Source organism: Antennarius striatus, chromosome 19 (assembly GCF_040054535.1).
Source record: "Antennarius striatus isolate MH-2024 chromosome 19, ASM4005453v1, whole genome shotgun sequence".
In the NCBI taxonomy this organism is placed as follows: Eukaryota; Metazoa; Chordata; class Actinopteri; order Lophiiformes; family Antennariidae; genus Antennarius; species Antennarius striatus.
The window spans coordinates 2,270,687-2,297,061 of record NC_090794.1 but is presented as its reverse complement, the minus strand read 5'-3'; the positions used below and the strand labels follow the sequence as shown (position 1 = coordinate 2,297,061).

The 26,375-nt window shown below is 44.2% G+C and overlaps 2 protein-coding genes across 2 annotated transcripts; both read left to right on the top strand.

Moving 5' to 3' along the window:
• Positions 1–753: 753 nt before the first annotated feature.
• On the top strand, positions 754–18,094 carry ppp2r5a (protein phosphatase 2, regulatory subunit B', alpha isoform). The gene is made up of 13 exons (XM_068342091.1): positions 754–1,748; positions 8,933–9,129; positions 10,737–10,838; positions 10,930–11,022; positions 12,246–12,376; positions 12,818–12,877; positions 13,301–13,409; positions 13,701–13,754; positions 13,931–13,981; positions 14,060–14,179; positions 14,803–14,930; positions 15,618–15,719; positions 15,971–18,094. Exons 1-13 carry the CDS (start codon positions 1,601–1,603, stop codon positions 16,212–16,214), a joined length of 1,539 nt encoding a protein of 512 aa, XP_068198192.1. The 5' UTR covers positions 754–1,600; the 3' UTR covers positions 16,215–18,094.
• Positions 18,095–19,524: 1,430 nt separating this feature from the next.
• opn8c (opsin 8, group member c) lies at positions 19,525–25,134 on the top strand. The gene is made up of 4 exons (XM_068343026.1): positions 19,525–19,813; positions 20,948–21,241; positions 22,212–22,543; positions 23,602–25,134. The coding sequence occupies exons 1-4, from the start codon at positions 19,705–19,707 to the stop codon at positions 24,112–24,114; spliced, it is 1,248 nt and encodes a 415-aa protein (XP_068199127.1). The 5' UTR covers positions 19,525–19,704; the 3' UTR covers positions 24,115–25,134.
• Positions 25,135–26,375: the final 1,241 nt, after the last annotated feature.

The window sequence follows — 26,375 nt, the reverse complement described above, 5'->3', positions numbered from 1 at the left end:
TTTGACACTTGACTTTAATGTTGCACACAAAGTTCTGCAAAATGTGTCTTGAGCACAGGCTTTAGTTGTTGATATGTACAAAGCAACCCATGTTTGTTTGATTCCTTAATATTTAATTGACAATTTGCTGTGGTCAGCTTTTATTAAATTGAACATGGATTTAAATGCATGTGCCATGTTATTGACTGCATAATAACAGAGTGATCGGTACTTTATTTGTTTATTTCAGTGGTTAGAAAGAACCATTGTAGATTTGGATTTTGTCTGAAAGGCACCCGGGAAAGAAAAAAAGGAGCAAAATCTGCAAATGAAATGCATCTTGGTTGAAACTTCTTCAATTTGTGTAAGTCCTGTGGGATGAGGCAATCTGTAAACTCGATTTCTCAACTCTGAGGTGGTTTTAACTTGAATATGTAGATCAGATTCTTAACCCGTTTTCTGTAATAAGTGTTTTCTTTAATTCAGGGCAGATAAAACAAAATTCCTTGACATAATAATGACAGGAAACCCTTAGGATTTAATTTAATACTTACATTTAACTACAGCTTCATGGGGGTTAATTTCACTCCCTACATGTCTTGTGATTAACATCTACATCTGCCACTCCTCATTCAAGTGTACAACGTCACGTATTTGTTTTCACATGTCACATGGTCAAAGCCCGCCTTCCCCGCGACGTAATTGGTCAAAAAAGTTTCTTAGTTCTGAGCCTCCGCATCTGATTGGTCCAATGCGACGTCACTCCAGTGACGCACCGCTGTCAGTCTCTGCGGTCCACCGAGCAGGCAGGCCGGCAGACAGCGACTGAGCGGCTGCGCTGGGAGTATTTTCACGGCCGCGTACGGAGCACATCCAGTAACTTATGATATTTAAGGAATACTCGATGTTTGTAGCGGTCGCGACAACCACGGTATCGTTCCGTGTTCACCGACTAGCCTAGCTTAACGCTAATCACTCGATTCTGAACAACTTTAAATGAGTTTATTCTCCGCGTCATTGAACTTCATCGATCGGAGTCTTTCTCAGCGGATGTCTCACTAGGATCGGGGGGGGGGAGAGAAAAAAAATCCTGCTTGGACACTCGGAATTTGTATTATTTTCTTTTTTTTACGAAGAACTACATGGATTTAATCGAAGAACTACATTTAGTAACTTTATTCCTGAGCAGCGATGCGGACAAACATCAGCGTTAGCTAATTTTAGCTAGCTAGCTGGGGACATTAGCTTGGCAGCATCGGCGCAGGACTTTGCTAGTTTGTTGCGTTCATGTCTTGAGACGTTTTGGCAACAGGTAGGCGCAAAAACGAGACGAAAAACAGTAGAAATTTAGGAGCCTAACTCTTCATGTACTCATGTTGGTAGCTGTGTTACACTGCGGGCAATGTCGTGAGTTTTTTGCTTCGTGTTTTTGAAGAAGACAAGTTGTCCTGCTGATGCAGTTTTTTGGCAAGTCTCACCTTCACGCCGAGCGACCATGTTGGATAACGTAGAGTAAGATTCGGCTCCGTCGTTTCGGTTCGGATGCAACAGAAGAGGAACCCTTTCAACTGAACCCAGGGGGCTACTTTGTTCGAAGTCTTCGCCCGATCATCCGTCAAAGATGTCGGCCATCTCCGCATCCGAAAAAGTGGACGGCTTCACCAGAAAGTCCATGAGGAAGGCCCAGAAGCAGAGGAAATCCCAGGGCTCGTCTCAGTACCGGACCCAGAGCGCTCCGGTGGAGCTTTCCCCGCTACCGCAGCTCAAAGGTACGGTAAGAGGATGAAGGGTCTGCGCTGTAAAAATAGTCTGGCGCAGTGACCTGACGCTCGTCTGCTCACAACAGCTGCAGGAGTTGGAGCAGAAACGCGTTTTTACGCACCGGGTGCGCAAATCTGCATCCAAAATGTGCGCAGATCATCTAGTGTGTTGTTGTTGTTGTTTTTTAACTTACTACATTTTAAACAAACTAAACACACACTATTACATCTCCTAATATACGTCTGCGCACTCACACCGGTTAAATATTTCTTATGCAGTCATATTCTTGCAATGCAGTTATTTTATCTCATCAAACGTTACCGTAGTGAGTTTTTTGTTGTATATTATGGGTTAGGTACACAAAGTATGGCTTTGTGTAACTAATTATCCCTTATGCCCCAAATGGTAGTGTGTATAAATACTGTTGTGTATGCAAGAAGGAGTCCAGAAGTGTATTTGAGAAAGTATGATAACATTTTAAAATGATACAGTTGAAGGTGTTTGTTAGAATGTAAAATATGACCTGTTATAGTGTGGATTTGCTGGCACCACCATGTGTTTTCTAACACCAGGAGCTTCTCCGCTGCAGCTGAGGCCTCAACTGACATCCAGAGATTCTGATGAAGGCGTTCAGAGGGATTGATGCTCAGTTCAGTTTCCAGATCTGCACAAACACTCGACAGCGCAGCGTTCACCATTTGTTTCCTCTCCTTGGTTGTGTTGACGGCGCTAGAAAATTGGAAAATTCGTAGAAGGGCACATTCATCTTCTCCGCCGCTCGACAAGTTTACATTTTGCGATGTTGCAAAGCCATTTCCAGTGCAAACACGTTGAAGTATAATCCGGTGCCGTGCCAGACAGGATACGCTGGAACACCTCAGCGAAGACGCTCACAGCTGTCTTACGTCACTCCCATTCATTCTCAGGCGCGATCCAATTCCGCAAGATGTTGACCTGGAGAGCCGCAGGTCACGGGTCTTGGGATCCAAGCCCAACGTGAAAGTTGATTGACTTTACTGCAGCTGTATTTCAAATTAAATGCAGATTTTATTTTTGGGGCTCATCTACACCCAGTTGAGTTACTGGTGGCCCATCCCAAGAGTCAAAACGGGATTTAAAAACCGTTAAACATGGAGTCTCATGTCCAAAACTACTTGTAGCGAAAGAAGTTGGCTGAAGATGGCTTTTTAAATTTCCCAGTTTGGGATCAATAAAGTATATCTTATCTTAAGATAACTCTTAAAACCTCACTTTGATGCGAAAATGATCTCAAAGCAAACTCCAGACTAGGCAGTAATATTTTTCCAGCTGGTTATTTTTGGAATGTTGGGGTTTGTGGTGAATTTTTTTCAGAAGAGTTATGATTCATCAGTTGTGTGGTTTGTGAGGAATTAACAGAGCTACGGTGGTTATTTTTGAATGCACTAGGGTCACTTTGTATTTTCATATGTCATACTTGTGTTTCTGCCCCCGCCGCATTCATGTCAACCCTCCATTTTCTCAGATGATGTGTGGCTTCAGTCGCCTCGACATTTTATTTTTATTTTTTCGACACATCCTGCTATGGCAGCGCCCTGCTCAGCTTGTGATTGGTTCGGCGATGCTGTGATGTTTTTTGACATCATCATTTTCAGACCAATCGGAGCCGGAGTAGGAGATTCGTATTTTTCTTGGAGGCATGAGTTCTAAGTCTTTACCGTTCGTTTGCTCACTTGTACGCACACGGGTCTCGACGTATTGGCACAGCTTGAAGTTCCGCTTTCGAAGTCTTGACTTGTCCGCCCAAATATCTTGAGTTCAGGCCAAAGATGTGAAAAAAAAATGTCATGAATGAGCTGGTAGCTTTAAGGATCCTGAGGAATGTTGTCTGATGTGACTCTTGCATGGCACAGAGAGGAAATCTTTTATGATGGCACAGATCGTTTTGTTGATTCAGAGCTCTGGCTTGTCAGTCATCTCCTGTGCAACCACGACCCGTAATTAGAAATAGCTTGTTGGTGCTCTGTGCAGTCAGAAATCACTTGGGGGCGTTTTGTGAGGATGCATTAATCGGGCTGCGTTCGGTTAATGGTTTGAGAAGCCGGCTATAAGTCAAGAAGACCTTTTAAAATGTTGATGTCACATAGGAGAAGGGCTGGTAAATAAATAGGAAGTTTCCTCAGTTTATACCCCCTGAGCCTGAAAAATCCCACAATGCTTTGCAAACAGATGAGTAAATGAAAGATGGGTATTTTTTTTGGAAAAGATGTGCAAAAAATGTTTGATACTGTCACTAATACGCAGCAAAAATGTAAAGATGCGTGTTGTGTGGTCCCGGCTCTACAGCGAGGATGTTTTCCTGACCTGTCATAATTTTTCAACAGTGTTTAAATTCTTTAATTGATTCCTGCTTCTCGGTACGGCGTGACTCACCGTCCAAATATAACCCACGAGGCTGCGGCTGTGAGTAGGCGTCATCTACGGACACGCTTTCTATATTTACAGCACGATCAGGAGTTTGTTTCACCGAGGCTGTTATTACCGCAAAATTAAGAATGAATGCAGACCCAATTCTGACCAATCAGAGCGCAGCTGTCGTCACCGGAACACACGGAAGCAGAGATATTGTTCTCGGCTGATTCCACTCATTGCAAAGTTGCCTGAAAGTCGGAGTGATGGGAGCGGGGTGTTAAAATGAACGCAGAACCCAAGCGGGTTAACGTAGGTTCAGGTTAAATCAGAGCAAATCGTTGACCTGCTTGAACTCCCGGCGATGTCATCAGCGAAGAAATGAACTCTGCTTCAGGTTCCTAACAATCACAGGCTGCAAAAGATGCTCCTTCCCTCCTGCAGCGAGGAGGTTGGAGTGCTTATAGCTCCCGTTGTGTGATAGACATCGAAAAGATGAGTCACTCACAGAGCAGCATTGTTGCCATGGCAGCTAGAAGCCTTGAGAGCAAGCCAGGGATGCGGGGTTTTTTTGGGTTTTTTTTGCTTCCCAAATACAGGCTGCATCCTTTAGTTTGATATTTCTGTCACAGCCAGCGTCGCTCTGAAGGAGCTCATGCTTTTGCATCCGGATGCTGCAGCGGTTGAATAACACCATTACTGTAGAGTCAAAGTGTCGGTCCCAAAAAAAACAAAACAAACAAAACCTGCAATAAATTTCATTTTATATGTGGTTTTGGCAGCGAAAGAATCAAACCGTCAACCTCAAAGAGTTTCACGGCGTCCTGCAATCGACTGCACGTTCATATCCAAGAAACTAAACTGTCAGAAATATAGATATGTAAGTCTTAAATCTTAGTTTCTATTTTCAAATTAAAAATACAAAAAACTCTAAAGGTAAATTTGGTGATTTTTAATTTTGATTTGCTCAGATTTTTTTTTTTCTTTAGGATTTTTCTGCCAAATTTTCTTCCCCTGAAAGTCTTTTGTCAAATTTTTTCACCAATTTTATTGAAATGTTGTATCCTAAGTGATAAATTGAAATTAAATCAGCCCCTACATTTTACTTGCTTCTGATTATCACAACCTTTAGCGCCGAATCGTTGATGTCTGTTCATGGGAAAAAAAATGCCCGCTGTATTGTCCTATTGATTGTGAGGCGTGTGCCACACAATATGTTTCCATCACGTCTGCCAGCATCATCGCAAATCGATCAATAGTTTTCCAGGAAACAGACGGGACAAAGCTTCACTCGTGTGTTCTGCTCAGAGGTTTTTTGGTTTGGTTTGTTGGTTGATTTTCCATAAAAAAAACATTCCTTGACCCCCATAAACTGTCCGCTTCCAGCAGGCGATGCCGTCGGCCTTCATTCTATACATTTCTCTGCTGACAGCTTGGAAATCAGGAGGTGGTTTTTGTGATTGACGAGTCGGTGACTCGAAGGCAGATCCGTTGACTTGTTGGAACTGGCCGGGCCCAGGCAGAAACAGGAAGACGCTGGGCGTCCGGCCCCCCTCCCCCTACCTCTGCCTCCCCTACACAGCCCTGACCTCTGAGACGGATCCTCATCAGAGACTTCAACACATTCTCGTGTTTCTGAACGACCCACGTGGGTAACGGGAGTGGAATGGCAGGAGTAGTTCCTCTGAGGCGGGATGGATTTCTGTTTGCACTACAGGAATAGAACTGCCTCTGAGGAGCGATTCTGTCTTTGATGGGGTTTGAGTTGCGGCGTTTCTAAGTTTAGATTTTAAGTTGGGGGGGGGGGCATAGCTGCTAAAACCCCCGACCAGAATATTCAGGGTTAGATCCTCACGACGTCACGTTTTCCTGCAGGAAACTGGATGTTTATCACAGCCGTGATAAAACCATCAGGTCGGCCGTTCTGTTTCGATAACGCCGTCAGACGGCTCCTTATCTGGTTTGGAATCAAACAGATTAACGCTGGAACCGCTGGTGTTTAACATCACAGCGTTTAACCACCTGAACGCTGTGGTTATATCGTCTTAGTGGGTTATTCATCTGTTTACAAATCAAATTAGAATTAAAAAGCAAATAAATCTATGTTTTCAGCAGTTCATCAGCCAGCTATGTGGTTTTATTTTTATTTTTATTACCTGTCACTCAGATCGGGATAAAGACACCTTTTTACAACCAGGCTTCTGAAAGTATGCTATGAAAGCAAACCTCAGGGCGAAATCAACAACCTGTTTTGGTCGCCTAGAATCAGGATTGATGGCGTCTTTATCGGCTGACATCCGCCGGTAGAATAAATGTCCAAACGTTGTCGTGAACCCGTCTCTGCTGCAGGTTTCTTCCAGGTTCTCGTCGGTCGACATGTTGTGTCAACATGGTGTAAACACGCACGAGCGTGTGTGTGTGTGTGTGTGTGTGTGTGTGTCGTGTACACGCGGCGCTTATCTGACCCGACCAGCTCAGCAGCCGCTGCAGCTTTGACCTTCAAGTCCTTACCTGCCCCGCAGTAGGGGGTGTTGCCCCAGCCTGTTGGTTAGTTTTTTTAGTTATTCAGTTTTTCTGTTTTCATATCTTCCTTCTGAATCACTACATCAAGGCTGGACTGCTTTGGTTTTTCGATTGGAGGCTCAAAGAGCCGTCGTTGCCTTTGATTTTTGTCCGTAACGCAACAACAACAAAAAAAATTGCTGTAAAAATCTCAAATTCTCACATGAAAGAACATGCGCTCGTCGCTGTCGGGGAGGGGGTTTCACCAAGGATAAACCCTCTCGTTTTCGTAAGCATCAGGATACAAAAACCACACATAATACAGGTGGTACAAACACGGCCGACATGTGAGGCGTTCCTCCATTTGGAGGTCACCTGACCTGCATACCTTCGCTTTTTGTTTTGGTCTCTCTCTGCTTGAACTCACTTCTATGAAATGTTGACGGCTACCGAGGGGACAGGGATCGGCCTGCAGCGCTTCGAATTCTGAGCTATTATGTCAATATGTTTGTTGTGTATTTATTCGTTATGAGGTCAAGACCCCCAGAGCTGCTTCCATCATGGTGGTGATCCTTCTCCGCCCGCTACAAATACTTTCTTTTCTTTTCTTTTCTTTTTTTCCCAAAGCCTGCGCTGAGGTTTGAATCTGCACCTCAGGACCCTCTAAAAATAATAAAATAAGAATAAGACGTTCCACCCGTCAACCGACGTCCTGCCTGCGACAGCAGCATCCGCATTTGTTCGGCTTCTGCCCCGTCTTTGATGGGAGTGTGAATGTTGTTACCGGGACGACACAGGTTGACACATTTTTCTGCTGAATTCTCTGCACAGCTGAGATATTTCCTCTCGTCCTCACCAAAGCTGTCCTTATTGTGCATTTGTATATATATATATATATATTTTTTTTTTTTTTTGCACTGGCAAAGCTTTCAGATTTTTAATTCTCACCCCTCAGACGTTCTTCTTGTATAAAAGCCGCGCGTTGAAGCGCCGTTCCACCGTCGGCGTAGGAGAAGACGTGACTAACATGAAACGAAACCCAATCGCTTTTGCAGCCTTCGGTTTTTGTACCCGGCAGCAGCTGAATAAATAAGCTGCTGTGTTTAATTTGAGTTATTTTTTCACACGGCATGAAAAAGCCAAAGTGTGGGCTTTTTGTTTTGTTTTTTTTTTGTTTTGCGTGTGCAGAAACATCCAGGCGAGACCTGGACCTGCGAGACGCTTCCTGCTTCCATATCATGATGCAAAAGCCGCACAGCAGGACGCGGAATGTCACGACAGACCTCCTTGACTCGTACTTGACTTGCGTGCGACTCGCCGTGTGCCGCGGTAATAAAAACCCCGGCACAGGTTGAACGAGAAATCCTTTTGAGATTCGATCTACCCCCCTCCCCCCCGGAAACGTGGTGTTAACAACCCTCAGACATGAGATATGGATTCCAGCCCTGCAGCCTCGCTGCGCTGCTCGGGTTGCATAAGACCTCCGTCAGCTGTCAACACCTCTGGAATATTTTCAGTAGGCGTGAAACTCAGGGTGACGATGTGGCTTCCAGAGTATCGATCAGTAAGAAACAGATTCCAACCCACTTGATGAACTTTAGCGTCATATATTCGATGTTCTTTTGGGGGGGGGTCAAAAACTTTTTTTTTCTTTCTTTATATGTGGAATATCTGCTCCTTGACCTGTTTGATTCACTTAGCAAACAAAAAAAATGACCCAAATGTATTAAATTCAGTTCATGTAGAGCAGAAAAATCCACATTTCAGGACATTTATCAGCACCGCTGTCAACAAGTCTCACGGATGACCTCTATATTTGCACGACCCCTTTGACCTTTGGCGGCTCTCGGGTTCTGGAGTTGTGGAAAAGCGGAGCCGCGTTTTGGTTTCTCTCGGTTCCGTTCCTCTTCTACGATTACAACGTCGTGCGTCTGCGGCGACGAGACGCCGCCGCCGTGCCGGAATAGAACGTCACTGAACGGTGTGTCACTGTATTTGTGGACGGTTGCCAAATGCTGTTTATAGCTCAGCTGGGATCGAGTTTGACAGCTCTAATAACCTCGAACGCTCTCAGCGTCTAATCCATAAAAGGCTTTACGATCAAAACCCACAGCGGCACCGGCGGAGGGCCGGCGGCCGCAGTTCTGCTCTGTAGGCCCGGTGCTGCAGCTAGCTAACAATGCTAAGTGTTTTTACTGTGACCGCGGTTGCTGAAAGCAACCAATCTGTAAAGTTAGCACGCATTTCCCTCATTGATCATTTAAAGACGTGTTAATAACTGCGCTGAACTTTGTCCCCCCAGACGCCCCGTCCGCCGAGCAGCAGGAACTGTTCACCCAGAAGCTCCAGCAGTGCTGCATGCTCTTCGACTTCCTGGACTCGGTGACCGACCTGAAGAGCAAGGAGATCAAGAGGGCCACGCTGAACGAGCTGGTGGACTACGTCTCCACCAACAGGGGCGTGCTGGTGGAGGCCGCTTACCCAGAAATCACCGATATGGTGAGGCTGCGGATTCGTCATCGTCTCGACGATATGTTTCATGCTCCTCTGATTCTAGAATATTCTTTCCTTTCCTATCCTGGAAGAACTTATTTTGAAAAGTTCTCAGTCGACACTAAGGTTTCCGTACCTGTTCTTACTTGTTCCCTCCTCTGCCTTCATTATTTTCCTCCCACTGCATTGACGAGATCTTGATATTCCACATTCCCGTAGGGCCCGACTTTGTAAGTGTGTGGAGTTGCGAGATTCTGACAGACAGTGTTTAAACGCCGCCGTCGGCGTCGCGGTCGGTGATTCACTCACTGCAGCAGATTATCAGCGCGAGCAGCGCTGAGTCAAGGAGTCCCAGATTATTTGCGGACGTTAGGCTCTAATCCATTTCATACCTGGAAACCCTTCATGTAGAATCCCGTCTGTCTCGTGACCGTCTGCGGCGTTTTGAAGGTTAACACGCTTCAGGTGTTTTCAGAACGGTTTTTACACACTTTTCCCATTTCCTCTTCGATGCAAACAAAAAATCCCAACGTTTAAAATACAAAACGTGTCATTAAGACTCACCACTGCTGGTCCCGCCCATCCAGAGAGTTAGCTCGGGATGCTACGGCGGCTAACAAAGAACGAATGAAAGGATTGAGAAGAAGAGAAGCACAAAGCGCCGACGTGACGGAGACGTTTCTAAATAAGGGCAGACAAATTGCTGGATGTTTTTTGTTTGGCGTCACATGATAGTGAAGAGGTGAGTTTTCAGAGTGCTGCCCATTAATTCTGCAGCAGAGGACGGCTTTGATCAGCGAGGGTGAACGGCAGCGTCTTGGGATTTCTCTTTAATTTGGGTTTTTGAGTGGCTTTTAGAAAATCTTTGAACGGCTTCTGTCTTTATTCGCCGGAAATGATTGGAAGATTCCTCAGAAACGCCGTTCACGAAACACGGTGCAGCCAGGCAGGAAGTGTTCCAGCATCTCCTGCTGCTCCGTCTTCATCCAAGTTCACGATTACACGATTAACTGTAGTTTTTAGGAACACCAGGACTGGTTGTTCCTTTCCGGTCATAACAAAATCGGGTTAACGTGAAAACCAAACCCAGATCATCAGATTTTTGATCCACTAGATCTGAGCTCGTATCTCCTCATCTCTACGCCCACGCTCCGTTTTTGTCCTTTCCATCCCTTCCGTAGCTGCAGCTCTCCTTCTGAACCGTTTCCTCTCTGCACAAAGTTTTGCAGCGAGTGACTTTTTCCAGATTTCACGCCGCTGTCAGGTTTCGCTATTTGCTTCCCTACCTACGTCTCCCGTTGGTGTCAGTCGGGTTTTCCAGCTGCCAATAAGCGATTTGATATTGTCTCCATCAATTAGGATGAGTGTGTGCACCCAGCCACGTAATGTCAGCTCTCCCTGCCGCTCTGTGTGTGTGTGTGTGTCACTCTCAAATTTTACTCGAGCTAAAAATAAGCCGGTGGGTTAGAGACGGCAGTGACCTGTCTCCAGTCATCGCCTCCGCTGCAGGATTTTAACGGGAGGGTTGAGGCGGATACGGGAGGTTACGGCGTTCCTCAACGTCCTCCATCAGGTGAAGTAGTTGAAATCAAACTGGTGTTGGTTTCCTCCAGATCACCACCAACATATTCAGGACTCTACCACCCAGTGACAACCCTGACTTTGACCCGGAGGAAGACGAGCCCACCCTGGAGGCCTCCTGGCCTCACATTCAGGTGACGATCCGATTCCGATCCCGTCCGTCTCCGCTCCGCCTCGCTACAAGTGTGTATTTCTGTTCATGTTCGTTTTTCCTTTATCTTCCAGCTGGTCTACGAGTTTCTCCTGCGTTTTCTGGAGAACCCCGACTTCCAGCCGAGCATCGCCAAACGCTACATCGACCAGAAGTTTGTTCTGCAGGTTGGAGGAGTTGTTGTTTCATCGTTTTGTGACAGATTTGATTCCACTTCATCGAACTAACGTCACGATTCTGGACACTTGAAAACGTTTTCTTGCTCGATCAACGGCAGGAATTCATTTTGATCAGGATTTTCCTCATCGAACGACATTATGAGGAGTTCAGGGGAACGTTAACAGCCAATCAGGGTCAAGCATTCACCCAGACCTTGGAATTACATAACCATAAAATTCCAGCCCACTGCAAAGTGTTCTGGGAGTTCAGCAACCCCCCCTGCGGTCCGATTAGATCTGCCCTGGCTAGAAACCAGCCTCCTCTCCTGAGGTGCCTCCGCTGATGGGAGTGTGGACACTCCAAATAGCCGTTTGTTGTTTACTCTTCAGGTTAAGAGACGAGGTCTGCGATCGGATGGCGGTGGGGGCTCAGTTAGCGTTGGAGACGGACCCACCTGTTCACCTGTAGATCCGCCACAGAGGTCAAAATCAAGGCCAAACGTCTCACCACGATCAAAAGATTCAGACGTTTCAGTCACGTCAAAAACAAACTCGAGCTCACCCTCAGCTTATCTTCAAAAATATGCGCCGATATCAGCTTTGATGGCGTGTTTAGAATTCCTCCGGACGCATCAGACGCTGCGTTTCCAACCCCCACCTCCCCCCCGTTCGCTGTTTGTTCCCTTGAATGTACGACTTAAACACAAAGCAGTGCAGGAAAACCGCAAACATGGGGGAAAACAACCACATGTGGAGCCGAACACGTGATGGGACACGTGTTTTGGGAGTGGAAACGTGAGACGTCTGCGCGGCGGCGTGGGATCTGTTTCTGCTCAGAATGAAGTGTTTATATTTTCACAAAAGATGGATGTCTGCGGGTTCATGCGTGATCCAGAAAGAGCTGCATCGGTTTATATAAATTTCTGTGGGGAGGAAATTAAAATCTGCTCTCTTTTGTGCTTATTTATATGCTTTCATGCTTTAGCATGGTGGCGTTGGCGTGCAGGAAAATTGGGGTTTGTTGGATCTGAACTGTTTGACATCGCAGTGTTTTGATTGCGAAATCAGATAAAAGGAGAAACAAAATCATCTTCCAAGGGGAAATAAGTTATCAGTCGCAGCTAAAGGCTAAATTTAAAAGATAAAATCTGGTGTTGATGGTATAATTGGCTTCGAACCCATTCGAGCCCGGGTCAAAAGCTAAACTGATCCGTTCTCGTCTTCGCTTTCAGCTGCTGGAGTTGTTCGACAGCGAAGACCCGAGGGAGAGGGACTTCCTGAAAACCATCCTGCATCGGATTTACGGGAAGTTCCTGGGTTTGCGGGCCTTCATCAGGAAGCAGATCAACAACATCTTCCTCCGGTGAGTGAAGCCGAAGGTCGAACGCGTCAAAACGCACTTCAACAACAACAGCAGCAGCAGCGGCGGCGAGTCCGTTCTTACCTCCTGTTGCTGCGCGACGACGGGCTTCAGACGATCGAAACGGAGGCCACTCCATGTCGTTTCCAACAGGCAAGGTGGCAAAACGGGTGCAGCCACTTCGACCATCTGTCACCGAGCATAAAAATAGTGCCACAGTTGTCAGGTGCTGTCTGTGCATACCGCCGGCGCACGAGCGAGATGGAAAACGGGTTAGCAGACAGAGGGAGGGGGCTGCAGAGGATGTGGGGCTCATTAGGTGACGGGGGAGTTAAGGCCTCGTGTGCGCGGGAATAAAAATCAGAATTTCAGAGAATCACAGATAATAAAGAGAGGTTGTTTTCCAGATGTGTTGCATTTCATCCTTTTCTCTCCACGCCGCAGGTTCGTCTACGAAACCGAACACTTCAACGGCGTCGCCGAGCTGCTGGAGATCCTGGGGAGGTGAGTCGGGAAGGTCGATCGGCTTCGACTGCCAAAGAAAACTTTGGAAACTTTTCACGCTCACCAAAAACAACTCGCTATTTAAAAACCTTTGTCGTTTGTTGTTTTTGTTTGTTTCCATGGATACCAGTTAAACTTAGACTCATCCTGTGAGTGGGATTGGGGGGGGGGGGGTTTGCATCCGAAGGAGTTTTCTGGGCCATCATTTAAAAACTGCTATATATATTTAGACTCGATGTTTTCTAGTTCCGTCACCGTTCCCGGTTACAAAGATCCGAGCGGAGAATCTTAACCGCATCCGATGACACGGAGGCTTCGCAGCCAATCCCGTCCGCCGATCTTCTGCTTTTCTGTTTTGCCCCGCCGTGTCTCTTTCGGATCACAATCGTCCTGACATCGTCCCGTTTTTTCTTCCGTTCATAGCATCATCAACGGGTTCGCTTTGCCCCTGAAGGCCGAGCACAAGCAGTTCCTGATGAAGGTGCTGATCCCGCTGCACACGGCTAAGGCGCTGTCCCTTTTCCACGCGCAGGTGGGAAAACTTTCCCGTTCATTCCGTGCTCTTGCATGAATTTATTTTGCATATGCTTGAGTTGACTGTTTAAAAACCACACAGAAAGAGCTCGATAGAGTGTGTAGCTAAATGATCCAGCTGCTTTTTGACTTATTTCTGCAGAGAAAGAGGCTTTATGATGTAATTACTATGTCACAGCGCCTCCTTGTGGCGTGGAAGTCCACCTTAAATCTCAGGATCTGTCAGATCTCCAGATGGATTCCTACGGTTGCAGCTTTTTGTCTGACGCCGTGTTTCCTTTCCCCTCAGCTGGCCTACTGTGTGGTCCAGTTCCTGGAGAAGGATCCTACGCTCACCGAACCGGTACTACATTCTATCACTCCTCCCACCCTTAAGCACAAAGCCTCGAATGCTAAATTAGTCAACACTGCAGAGAAATCTGCTAGCAGTCGCCCCCGCATGCAGACTGTTGCTGTTTTCTCTCATCTATTTTTATGACGTTTCGACAGAAATCACGACATTCGTATTTATGTCTGCAGGTAATCCGTGGGCTGCTGAAGTTCTGGCCTAAAACCTGCAGCCAGAAAGAGGTACGGCGTCTATAAATACTCCTTGGATCCGATGGCAGCCGTCAAGCAGATGCTAACGACGTCTCCTGCTCCCGTTAGGTGATGTTCCTGGGTGAGATCGAGGAGATCCTGGACGTCATCGAACCGACTCAGTTCAAGAAAATCCAGGAGCCGTTGTTCAAGCAGATCTCGAGATGCGTGGCCAATCCACACTTTCAGGTACAAATCTGACATACAGATGGTTTAAGACAGTCCTTTAACCAATTAAATTGGTGTAAGCTAAAAATACATTCATGTTTCAAGGTCACTTACTTGGAAAGGTTTATTTTCCATGATGTTAAATTAATTTCAGAATGAATTTTCAGACGTTATGAACTAAAAAAAAAAGAATTACTGTTTTACCTTTAAGAGCATTGCAGGGAGACAGCGCCCACTACAGGTCATGGGGTAACACTACAGTCTTCTTGTTCCTGTCCTGGCGCTTCGGTGGCCTTTTTGTTTTAAGCTGTGTCTCTTAAGGCTAGAATTTAAACGAAGAAAGAAACACGCATATTTTGACCTAATTGTTTCTTCCGATGCATTAATTTCTGAGCAGTTATTGATGCAGAAGTGGAACCAGGTTAAATAATGACACTCTTACCATTACAGGACAGCTCTTCATAAGTGCCATAAAAATAAAGTAGGATTTGTGTATGAAATTCCAAATCTAGTCAGAAAGCCCACACCTTTCCCAATAATCATGCCAAAAAGCAAAATCCCTGTTAAGTCATCAAAAAATTGGACTCTTTTCCTGACATGAGGGTCGAAGCTGTACTTCCCGACTCTTTCCTCCGTCCTCAAAGGTAGCAGAGCGGGCGCTCTACTTCTGGAACAACGAGTACATCCTCAGCCTCATCGAGGAAAACATCGACAAGATCCTCCCCATCATGTTCGGGAACCTGTACAGAATCTCCAAAGAGCACTGGAACCCGTGAGTGATGAACCCGCGATCCGTTCTCTTCATCATGTAACACACGACCACAGACGTGTGTTACATGATGAAGAGAATTAAATATTAGCATGTGGCGCTATCAGGCATGGACTCTAATTATTGTTCCCAAACTATCAAGAGTGAACGTCTATTAAGCAAAAAGCTGTTAGTTGTGCAGGAAGCAGCCGCCTGAAGCCGTTGTTTACATGTAAACAGGACTGCAGACATGAAGTCTGACGTGTTATTTGCAGTCTGAAGCCCAGCTAACAGGAGAAAAAAAACATTTTCTCACCTTGATAATTATACAAATGGAAAGTTTTAACTTGTGTTAACTTTTGCCACGTTTGTCGACTGCATGTTGCCGCTAAATAATTAGGATGAAATAATTGTTTTTTTCTGACATTTGCGTACAGGCGTTAGCACAAACACATTAACCCGCATCTCTAATAAGATTCAATTTATGGGAAGATTAAAAAGAGAGTTTGCAAATTATAATGAAGAAACATTTCATTTGTGATGTTTTTCATTTTATAAAAAAGGGGTCTTTATTGGATCCAGTCACTGGAAATATTCTTCATTATATTATATTGACAGTACATTAAATTAGAGAGTTTTTAATTTGGAGATTTGAGGATAAATGAAGTGAAGAGATTGTGTCTTGCCTCCTGACGCCCGTCTGTGTTGCAGTACGATCGTCGCCCTGATCTACAACGTCCTGAAGACGCTGATGGAGATGAACTGCACGCTGTTCGACGAGCTGACGTCCTCCTACAAAGCCGACAGGCAGCAGTGAGAATGTTAATGATCAAAATAAATTATTACTCCTCCATCATGTTTGGAAAAAAAAAAATCACCACCAACTAGTTCATGTAAATGTCTCTGCTGCTGTTTAGATGATTATAATATCGCCTGAAGTGAACAGGAAATAAATTGTTTTGTTTTTATGGCGTATGTTGGTTACCATGACAACCGCATGACGCTCGTGTTGCTCTGCTGTCGCTCAGCCGAACGTCGTCTTTATGTGAACGTGATTTCCTCAGGGAGAAGAAGAAGGAGCAGGAGCGAGATGAGCTGTGGAAGATGCTGGACGAGCTGAGGCTCAGCAACGCCACTCTGGTCCAGAACAACAGTCACGGTCTCCTGAGTGTCCAGAACAACAACAACAACAATAACAACAGCAGTGATGTCACTAATGGTACCCAGGACACGTGTGTTAACACTACAGCCGTCACCACGGTCGCCGATGATCCCGACGCCAATGAAAGCATCCCACGTGCCAAATGACAGCGGACGTCTTGTTTTTTTTACTCTGTGCTGGTTTGATGTTGCGTTCAGGACTGTCAAGGAAAAAGGACAAACGGAGGCAGAAAAACACAAACTACACCTCAACAGTATATTAAAGCTACTTAGAGTGACTTAGCCAGCATTTCTTTGGCAGAAAAAAAAGTATATATATTTCAACTTGAGACTATTTTTGGTGTTACAGCGTGGCCACGATATATTGTCTGATCAAAAGATGTTTCCTTTCACGTTTAGTTTCTTAACTGAAGATGATATTTTTCTGTTCTATCCATTGTGTGATACACGGGAGAGGAGAGAATAACGATGACTTGAATCTAATGTTTCTGGTTGTGCTGCACTCAGATGAGCTGTTTTGAAGATTTTGCCAACACTCGGGTGCGAACCTGAAGGAAGAAGGGAACTTTGGGTGCGTTTGTGGAGGATGGGACCAGGTCCATCAACGGGACGGCTGCCGACGCTTCGTGTGTAGAAAACGAGCTCCAGTCACGAGGACAACGCTTGTGTCCTGCTAGACGTGGAGGATGAGGCGTTGGAGGCCAAAAAGATGAGATAAACCGACGTTATATGTAAAGAATGATCCCAGATTTGACCCCAGTGGGGTCGAATGTGACCCGAGTGAGATGAATGTTGTCAGGTGTGAAGCGAACACCTGCTTGTGTAAAAAAATAAATAAAAAAAGATTTACGCTTAAGTATTGAGAACGTTTTAAAAGAATTAAAAGTTTCCAGACTGACTGGAATTAATGGAGCGACTCGCAATTTTTGGGGATAAAGGTATTAAACAAAAGCTACAGCTAGCATTTAGCTTAGCATAAATACTGTGGGGACGTTTGTGATTAGGAAACATCCAAACAGGTTTGAATCCGTCTGGGGACTTGGAACATTTTCCTGCACCAACCAATCATGTAAAACTCAGCGCCCCCTGCTGGTGGAGTGCAGAAGTGATTTTTGCTTAAATTTTATTCAAAGCTTAAAACAAGTAGGTGCAAAATTTCATTTTTCAGGATGCAGTATGAAGTGGACTGACTGAGCAAATGTCTTTATGCTAAGCTAAGCTAATGTAGATTTTAAAAGAAATAACACACCAGCCCTTCAGTACTGTTAGATGTATATTTTTCCAGGAGGCAAATATTTTTTTGAATGTTTCCTTTCGGGCCTGATATGTTTGTATTTCTTGTATTTGTGCGTGTGTGGGTGGGTGCGTGTGTATGTGTGTGTGTTTCTTTAGAGGCCACTTTAAGGGAAGTGCCACTCAGATGCCACATTTGAGTCCAATACGTTATTTCTGTGGTGAGGAAAGTGCAGTCAGAGCTTCTGAATGCGACGACTCGACCAACCCCGTCTCTGACAAAATTATATATCTGTGCAAATAATTTGCATTGAAGTTTTTATTCACTATCCACTCAGTGACGTCAATATTCTTATTCTGTATAGTTGTTTTAGGCACCAAAATCTTAGTGAGGGGGTTCACACATCTTACCACGTGTCCTGATATTTTACTATGCACAGGAAGTAGTTTGTGTTGATTTTGATTCCAAACAAATTGTTGTTATGAAGAATCTTTACCACGATCGCCTGCTCACCCCCAGAACTCCTAGACTTCTTGAAATCCTCACTTTTTGTGTTTTAATTCTCTGGTTTGACACCAGGAGTCGTGTTCATAGACTTAACCTGACAGGTGACGCTCGAGTGTTTGTTCCCTTTTATTTTGGCGGTCCCGTTTCTTCTGTCAGTACTGCATTCCAACTGTGTGACGTTAAACTGTGGGGAACCTTGCTTGGTAATCGCAGATCTTATTTAGGTTTCACCATCGAATAAAGTCGATTTTATCTTTCTACAAAAATAAAACAGTCTCTTTTCATTATTCTCATTCACACTAGAGATGCAGTGAGGTTTCGGTTCATCTAACAGGGAAATCAATAACTCTTATATAATATTTCAGATCAGTGGAAATCATCTGACATCTCCAAATACTTTCATTTCAGACCTTTAAAATGTTTATACCACCAGAAAACTAAAAGCAGAAATTCGTGTTTTTCTACTTTAAAAGTTTATTCTGAGGGTCATGAGAATTTTAAAAATGAATGAAGTCTGTGGGAAATTATTTTTCAGATAATCCAGCCATCAGCGCTGCCTGACAGATCCACAGGAGATGTAGTTCATCATGGAGGCCAGCAGAGGGCGTAGCATTTTTTCTTTCTCATTGGAGAAACTGAACGCAAAGCCAAAAGCCAATCAATAAACAGCATGTCTATGTCTCTCTCTCTCTCTCTCTCTCTCTCTCTCTCTCTCTCTCTCTCTCTCTCTCTCTCTCTCTCTCTCTCTCTCTCTCTCTCTCTCTCTCTCTCTCTCTCTCTCTCTCTCTCTCTCTCTCTCTCTCTCTCTCTCTCTCTGTGTGTGTGTGTCTAAATATAAATGTTTTGACACATCGAAGGATGTTTAATATATATATCTATATATACAATATAATTACATAGTGGTATTTAAATAACACTTAAAAGTACCATAACTTAATCGCTGCGCTTTATTGTCCATGAAAGGTCGATAAAAGGACCATTTACACCGTCGGTGACAGGTTCAATTCTTCACAGAGTGGCATTCCATTAAAGCCAATTTAATGCTATTAAAGTCCACTTTTCAAGACTGGATGTTGACCACATGTTCTTTTTCACATTTCAAACGTGTCCGTTATCAACTTAAAGCTGACTTCTTTTTTTCCATGGCACCCAGGTGACCCACACGAACTGTACACTCCTGTGGACTTTTAGTTGATGGAGGCGATAAATCTTTCACCAGCGTGGGCTTCTTTGTCTTCTTGTCAGAATTTTAAAAAAAGCTTTAAACACGTTATATATATATAATTATTTTTTTCCTAATGGACCTTTTTCAATTTCATTAATTTTCTTTTGTTTTCTTTTGTTTTACAATACTATATATATATATATATATATATATATATATATATATATATATATATATATATATATATATATATATATATATATATATATATATATATATATATAACGTGTTTAAAGCTTTTTATTTTTTTTATTTTTTTTTTGTATGTGTATATATATATATACACACATACACACACACACACACACACACACATATATATATATATATATATATATATATATACAAACACACACAAACACACACACACACACACACACACACACACACACACACACACACACACACACACACACACACACACACACACAGATCCTTGTAAAGCATTCGTGTTACTTTGAATTTGCATTTCCCGCGACACCTGAGGGACTATAACACGCCGGACAATCACGGTTCTGCGGGAGGTTTCGCGCGTTAGCGGACCACGTTCGCGCACGTCCCGCGTTACCATGGGGACCGGAATGCACTCTCTCCGTGAGCTGAGGAATGAAAGCATTTAAGGGTTTGGGTTTTTTTAAGCAGCCACAACTTGAACCATCCAGCTCCGACCGATGTCTCCCAACTCCACCTCCGCGGACTCCCTGATGCCCCCCTGCGTGTTCACCTCCAAACTGAGCCGCGCCGGTGACATCGGCGTGGGACTGACCATCCTCTCTGTCGGTATGCGCGACTCCATCCTCCAGAACAACGTTCAAACTTGATTAAAAATGTAGTTTAAGGCTTGTGGAATTCATTTAAATTCGGATTTAATGCTTTATTTTCAAGAGTACTGAAGCTTCACCTCTTTTAAATATGGACTACCTTTAATTAAAATATAAGTTTTTATATGGGATTCTTCTCTGGCAGCCTTTTTAAATGTTTGTTGGTGGGATGGAAGCTAATAATGTAATAATACAAACTTTACTGCTGTCTTCTGTCCTTTCATGCATTCTTTTGCTTACTGTATATTTTTATTTTTATTTATATCTTTATTTATTTTATATCATCTAAATAATGTCTGTTTATTTTCACCCATTATTTCCTTATGGTCGTTGGATTATGATATTATGATATGATTATGATATTACTGTATGATATTACTGTAGATCAGGGTTAATTTGCATGCGTGTCTGTTGTTTATATGGGAGCAGGGGGAAGGGTGTTGGGGGAGGGTTTCGGCTCTATGCTGTTGATTTGTTGGAATTGTATTGTAAAACAAGAGAAAACAAAAGAAAACAAAAAGACCTTAAAAAAATTAATGAAATTGAAAAAGGTCCATTAGGAAAATCCAATAACAAATCAGGTTAATCAGTTTATGTGTGTGTTAATCCGTCTCCATGGTATCTTTGCATCCTTCTGTGATTTTTCTTACGGGTTCTAAAGTCACAGTAATGATGTTTGTCGCTCTTCTTTGACATCTTCAGCCCTTTACAGTACCTTGCTGTGTGTTAGTGGGAAAAATATCCTGCTGTCGCAACTGTATGAAAAAGTGCTAAAAACAGAAATACGAATGAGAAAAAAACCCCTATATTTTACTCGTTAACTTTTGTCCGGGAACTGTGTCTGATAGCTGGTTCTTGTCTGTCTGGCTGTTTATCAAGGTAAATTTGATTTACTGGTAATAATAAAAGCAAAAAACTTAAATTCAACTTCTGCAACATTGGCATGAATTTGGAGTCACACACCTTATGAGTCGGAGTCAGATTTTATTTTAGCTCTGTATTGTTTTTGTGTTTTTATCAGCTGCTCTAACACCATCTGTGTGACGTTTGGTACCACACAGTGACTTCACCATCCTTCTTCTCTCCTGTCAAGTTCTGCTCTCGGTTCTAGGCAACGGGCTGGTTCTGGTGATCTGCTACCGCAGGAGGAAGAAGATGGTTGGCTCGGAGCTGCTGTGCGTCAACCTGGCGGTGGTTGATTTCCTCTGCTGCGTCTGCTTCTACCCGCTCTCCATCCTGTCCTCCTTTCGTCACGCGTGGCTCGGGGAAAACGTCACGTGTGTTTACTACGGCTTCGGCTGCTTCATCTTCGGCCTCTGCAGCATGTTCACCATCACGGCCATAAGCATCATCCGCTACTTAAAGATATGCTACAGCCTGGTTTACGGTGATTATACCTGGGGCTTACATGATGTGGGTTTTGGAGTGAAGGTGGGGGGAGTAGAAGAAGCTTTTTGTAATCAAGGTTGCTAACAAGAAAAGGACCCATTGACTCATTCATTAGATGCGACCTCATGAGGGTCCTCCATCCCTATATTAGCCATTCATTAATCATGCATAACAAAGTAGAGCATAATAGTGAGCATCGCACAGCCTTAATTAAATAATAAACACGTGATGTAAGAATCAAGCTGTAAATGACCTCCAGAGACATTTAATGGTTTGAGTGAAAATTATGAAATGGAAGGGGGGGGGGGGGGTTTCCCAGCGTTTGTTTGTCCTTGATGTTCTTAAAGGATCCATGAAAATGAGGCAACTTTGTGTGTGCATTAAAAAAAAAGACATCAGCATAATATCTGCCACATATTAAAATATAATCAGTTTCTGTGGTGTTATGGTGTAAAAAGAGCTTGTGAGTCTGCAGGTGGACCTATTGGAGACGACGGCCGATTGACCTTTTCTGAAAATTCTAGTAACCACTTGCTCCGTTCCAAAATGCAATCAGTTTTACGTACCTTGAAGTTTTCAAAAGCTCACTAGAATTAAATCCAGCTGTGTAGATCCAGGTGTGCTTTAATGTTGTGACAGTCACTTCACTTACAGCTATTACGTCATTTCCAGGTGAGATTAATGGAACCTGGAAGCTGTGCAAAGCTTTCAAGTGACTACATTTGAGCACTTGTGTGGCGAGTCTAAGTCCATAACTTGTAGATGGTTTTGACAAAACAATTCATGTATTGAAAAAGATTAGAAATGTTCATGGCAAAAAAGACATTGTCCCTTGGTGTTCCTATAGATAATAGCCTAATAGCTTCAAAAACGACGAAAATGTGACTCTGGCTCCATTCAAATGCGACAAAAAAATGTCACCTGGATGAACTTTTCCAGCTCATAACAGATTCTATTTCTCTTTACAGCTGAGTGGCTGGAAGTCGCCAACATCCGTAAGCTGTGCTTCGCCATTTGGCTCTTGGCGACCATGTGGTCCAGCTTCCCTCTGTTCGGCTGGGGCAAGTACGTCCCAGAACCTTACGGGCTGTCCTGCACCGTGGCCTGGAGGGGTTATCACACCTCGTCCAAGGACGCCTTCTACGTCATCTGCTCCTTCGTCTGCTTCACGCTGTTTCCTGTTCTCCTCATCGCGATGTCCCAGTGCCAGATCCTCTTCAAGGTGTCCCACTTCTCCCACATGTTGTCCACAAGAGGGATCCGTAACAACCTGCTGTACACCAAGAAGAGACTCTCCATGGTGAGAGCTGATCCAGCCCGTTCAAATCCTAGTTAACAAAAAAATCAGTTGCAGTTCACCCAAAGGGCACTCATGATAAAACTCATCTGAGTCTTTGTCACAAGTTACTATTGGTTGGTGTTCCCTTCACACACATTCTCAGCTTCAGAGTTAGGGTTAAGGTTAAGGATAAGGGGTTATGGGTTAGGGTTACGGCTAAGGGTTAGGGTTAGCGTAAGTGGTTAGGGCTAGAGGATAGGGTGAAGTTTTGGGTTTGAGGTTAGGGGTTGGGTTTCGTAGTGAAGGGTAGGGTTAGGGTTGGGTAGGGGGTTAGGTTTAGGGGTTAAGGTTAGGGGTTTGGTTTAGGGGTTGGAGTAAAGGTTAGGGTTAGGGTTAGAGTTAGAGGTTGGGGTAGAGTTAGGGTTAGAGTTGGAGGTTAGAGTTAGGAGTTAGGGATAGAGTTAAGGTTGGGGGTTGGAGATAGAGTTAAGGTTAAGGTAGGGTCAGGGGTTAGAGTTAGGATTGGGGTTATAGTTAGGGGTTAATGGTAGAGTTATTGGTTCGGGTTAGGTTCAGGGGTTAGGGTTAGCTGTTAGTTGTTTTGGACTGCATCATGAGTGCCCCCACCACCCTCCAGATGTGTTTGTTAGTGGAGCTTTTGCTTCCCCCTCTTGGCAGTGACAGTAATAACACAACAGTTTGTCTACTGTTGGACGCTTGAGTTTTCTGCCACAGGCTCTGTCCCACTACCATTGCTATAGTAACCTCTTCAGCTTTGGTGTCATTGTCAGGGTACTGGATTCAGAAACGACCTTGGGTTGGTGGCACTATATAAAAAAAGATTCACATTAACGGTTAAAATTTGAAATAAGTTGATTTTGACTAGCGAGAGAACCGTGGCTGCAAGCTGCGCTGATGGATTCGGGGAAATCGCTGCCTTCTGATTACCAGTCTAGTAACAGTCATTGCCCACATGCCTGCAGGAGACTCTCACATGATGTTTGATACTATTTCGACGGACCTCATGACTGTAGCAGTGAAGCACTTCCTGTTCTGTAACCCATGACTTCCTCTTCTAGATGTTCTTCTGCATCAGCCTGGGTTTTGTCATCGCCTGGGCGCCGTACGCCATCGTGTCCTTCCTTTTCATCTTCCACAAGGGGAGTCTGTACATGGCTCCCGAGGGATTCGTCTTTCCCGCCCTCTTCGCCAAGAGCTCCCACATCTACAATCCCTTCATCTACTTCTACTTCAACAAGTCTTTTCAGCAGGAGCTCCGCCTGCTCCTCACCCTGTGGCCCCGGCTGGGTGGAAATCGTGTGGGCAACCAGAACTCCACCTGCCACGATATCCCGTATCCCATCCACATTGAACTTCAGGAAAGAGGCGGCGTCGATAAGAAGAACTCTGATTTGTCTTGGGGCAGAGCTCAAACCAAGAGGAAGAGCAAAAGCAGAAGCAAAAGCAAAAGCAAGAGCAGCAACCTGGACGGTAGACCCGTGTACACCTGCTGGGCGTCCACGGCGAATGACAAAAAATCTGTTTTCAACAATAAATCTGTCGTTGAAAATTCCCCACCTGTCTCTATATGATCTTCGGAGTATAGGACAGGATTGAACCATCCAACCTGCATCCTCCAGAAAACTGCATTTGAAAGAAATGCATTACGGCATCTGGACTGCTTGGATCCGTCACCCATCCCGTCCCAATATTCATGATGCAGACGTGAAAATATGAGTTATTAAAGAGGAAATCGCTCCCCTTATTACGTTCCATAAGGGTTGCCCATTGTTCCTCAGGGTTTGCGCAAAAACAGTGACCAGAAGTCACAACGTTGTACTGTTAGTGATCACATGTGGTTGTAATTCATGCAATTGTACGTGACAATAAAGCTTCTTCTAATCCTGAGGTGATGGTAGAGTCCGGGGAAAAGAACAGCATTGGTGAGGGTCTCAATGTGGCCAAATAAAAGTGTGTTTGATTTATTGGATTCTGTTTGGAAAATGTCAGACTAGTAAATCTGAGCAGATAGAAACCGAGGCTGAAAGGTTACCTGGATGCAAGTTCATTAATCTGTTACACAAAGAAAAGGTAAAAAACAATAACAACTGGGTTTAGACTGGAAAAGCTGGACAGGAAAGATAATATAATTGACTTTTACTAGAAATGGCAATAATGATCTGACCTGAAGGGCGAGAACATTGTAAGTCAGGCCTAAGTAGCTGTTTAATCCTGGGTCCAATTAAAAACTGCTCTGAGTTTCCTGATCCCCTGATGTGACAACATTCATAACGCCGAGCCTCAAACGGTGTGAAACCAGACCGCAGCTTGTCTCTGATATGTTAAAACAAAACAGTGTTCATGCATGTTAATAAATTGAAACATGTAATTGTTTTTGAATGTTTTAGCATACATTACACACATGCACACACACACACACACACACACACACACACACACACACGGTTGTATTTTTTATGTAATCACTTGACACCAGGCTACAGCGATGTACAGAATGTCCTCCACCACCATCGTCCACACCAGCAACAAAGGCGCATCAGTTTGGTGAACGTGAACTGTTTTTAAATGCTGCAAAATAAAAAATGTGGAGTCGACATAAGGGCTGAGGTGCTTCTTGTTCTCAATGTGTTTCCATCACATGCGTCATGTGATGGAAAATCAGTTCACTGTCAAAACGGTTTGACCCCCCTTAGAAATATGAGGCCAATTACAACTGGAGAAACGGGGGAAAAGGTCTGCAGTCATTCTGGAAGGTCGACCACCTCTGGAGAGGTTCACAGTCTTCTCGGGTTTTCTCTTTTCGTCGATGATGCTCATGTATTTTGCTAAAGTAATTTCATTGAGGGATTACTTGGATTACTGCGCTTGGAGGAATTACCTCTGTCGATTGGCTGAAGTGGACATAATGAGCACAAAAAATGGTCGTCATGGTGATTGTGTGGTTGTTGTTTTTTATAAGGAATTACCGCAATTAAACAAGTAGTATCACAGAATACACATGGAGATGAGTCTTCTTTTCGATGCGGTGTCGGGATTTCTGGCCTCTACCCTATGATCCACGGATTTTCCGCCTCATGCGCCGAAATAAGCTGCAGGCATTCGCGGTCAATCTTTCCGGCCAACGCATCTTTTATACGGTTGAGTGGAATGATCGAAAGAGGACGTTGAAGCGTTTTCCAGTAAGCACGCTTTCCATATAAGTTCCTTGGTGATGAGACTTTCACGTTTGGAAGATGCGTTTTCTCACCTGAATGAACCCTTTTGCGATGAAGATCACCGAAATGGTGATTGGAGAGATTGAATTCTGGCAAAGACGTGTTCCTATCAACTCCAGCTATTTGACAGGGATCAAACTGAAGAGTGTTGGAAAAACAGGGGCATTAAAATGGAATTCCTTGAGAAACCATGCAGGTTTTCTGGATGGTATTGAGCGTGGAGCCTCGTGAAGGTTACTCACACAAGACTGGGTTCTCATCTCGCGCTACACTGGAGATAAAGGGATCTCCTACACCAACCTGCAGCCAAGCAACACATGAGGCCATCAAAGCACATCCTTCCAATTTCCTTCCCTGCAAACTAATTTCTCACTGCAAAGTGTGAGGGTTTAAAACTGTGAAACCTTGTTATCTCCAGGTGCCAACCATCACAACATCTCACCCTTGTAGCCCAGATCTGGAGAAAAGGCCTTGATGGAACACATTATGGTGTCATTATAATAGGACAGTTCCCCACTGGAGCGGAACAGGATGTGGTTTTGTCCTCTATCCAGGTCCTCCATTGTTCCAAAACCTCATTAGCATGAATTAGAAGAAGCCGTTCTGCAGGACGGTCG

Coding starts and splice junctions, on each gene's coding strand:
- ppp2r5a (XM_068342091.1), top strand. CDS start 1,601: ATGTCGGCCATCTCCGCATCCGAAAAAGTGGACGGCTTCACCAGAAAG. Junction 12,878..13,300: donor CTGCTGGAGATCCTGGGGAG/GTGAGTCGGGAA, acceptor TTCCGTTCATAG/CATCATCAACGGGTTCGCTT. Junction 13,982..14,059: donor AAACCTGCAGCCAGAAAGAG/GTACGGCGTCTA, acceptor TGCTCCCGTTAG/GTGATGTTCCTGGGTGAGAT.
- opn8c (XM_068343026.1), top strand. CDS start 19,705: ATGTCTCCCAACTCCACCTCCGCGGACTCCCTGATGCCCCCCTGCGTG. Junction 21,242..22,211: donor ATGCTACAGCCTGGTTTACG/GTGATTATACCT, acceptor TTCTCTTTACAG/CTGAGTGGCTGGAAGTCGCC. Junction 22,544..23,601: donor CCAAGAAGAGACTCTCCATG/GTGAGAGCTGAT, acceptor TTCCTCTTCTAG/ATGTTCTTCTGCATCAGCCT.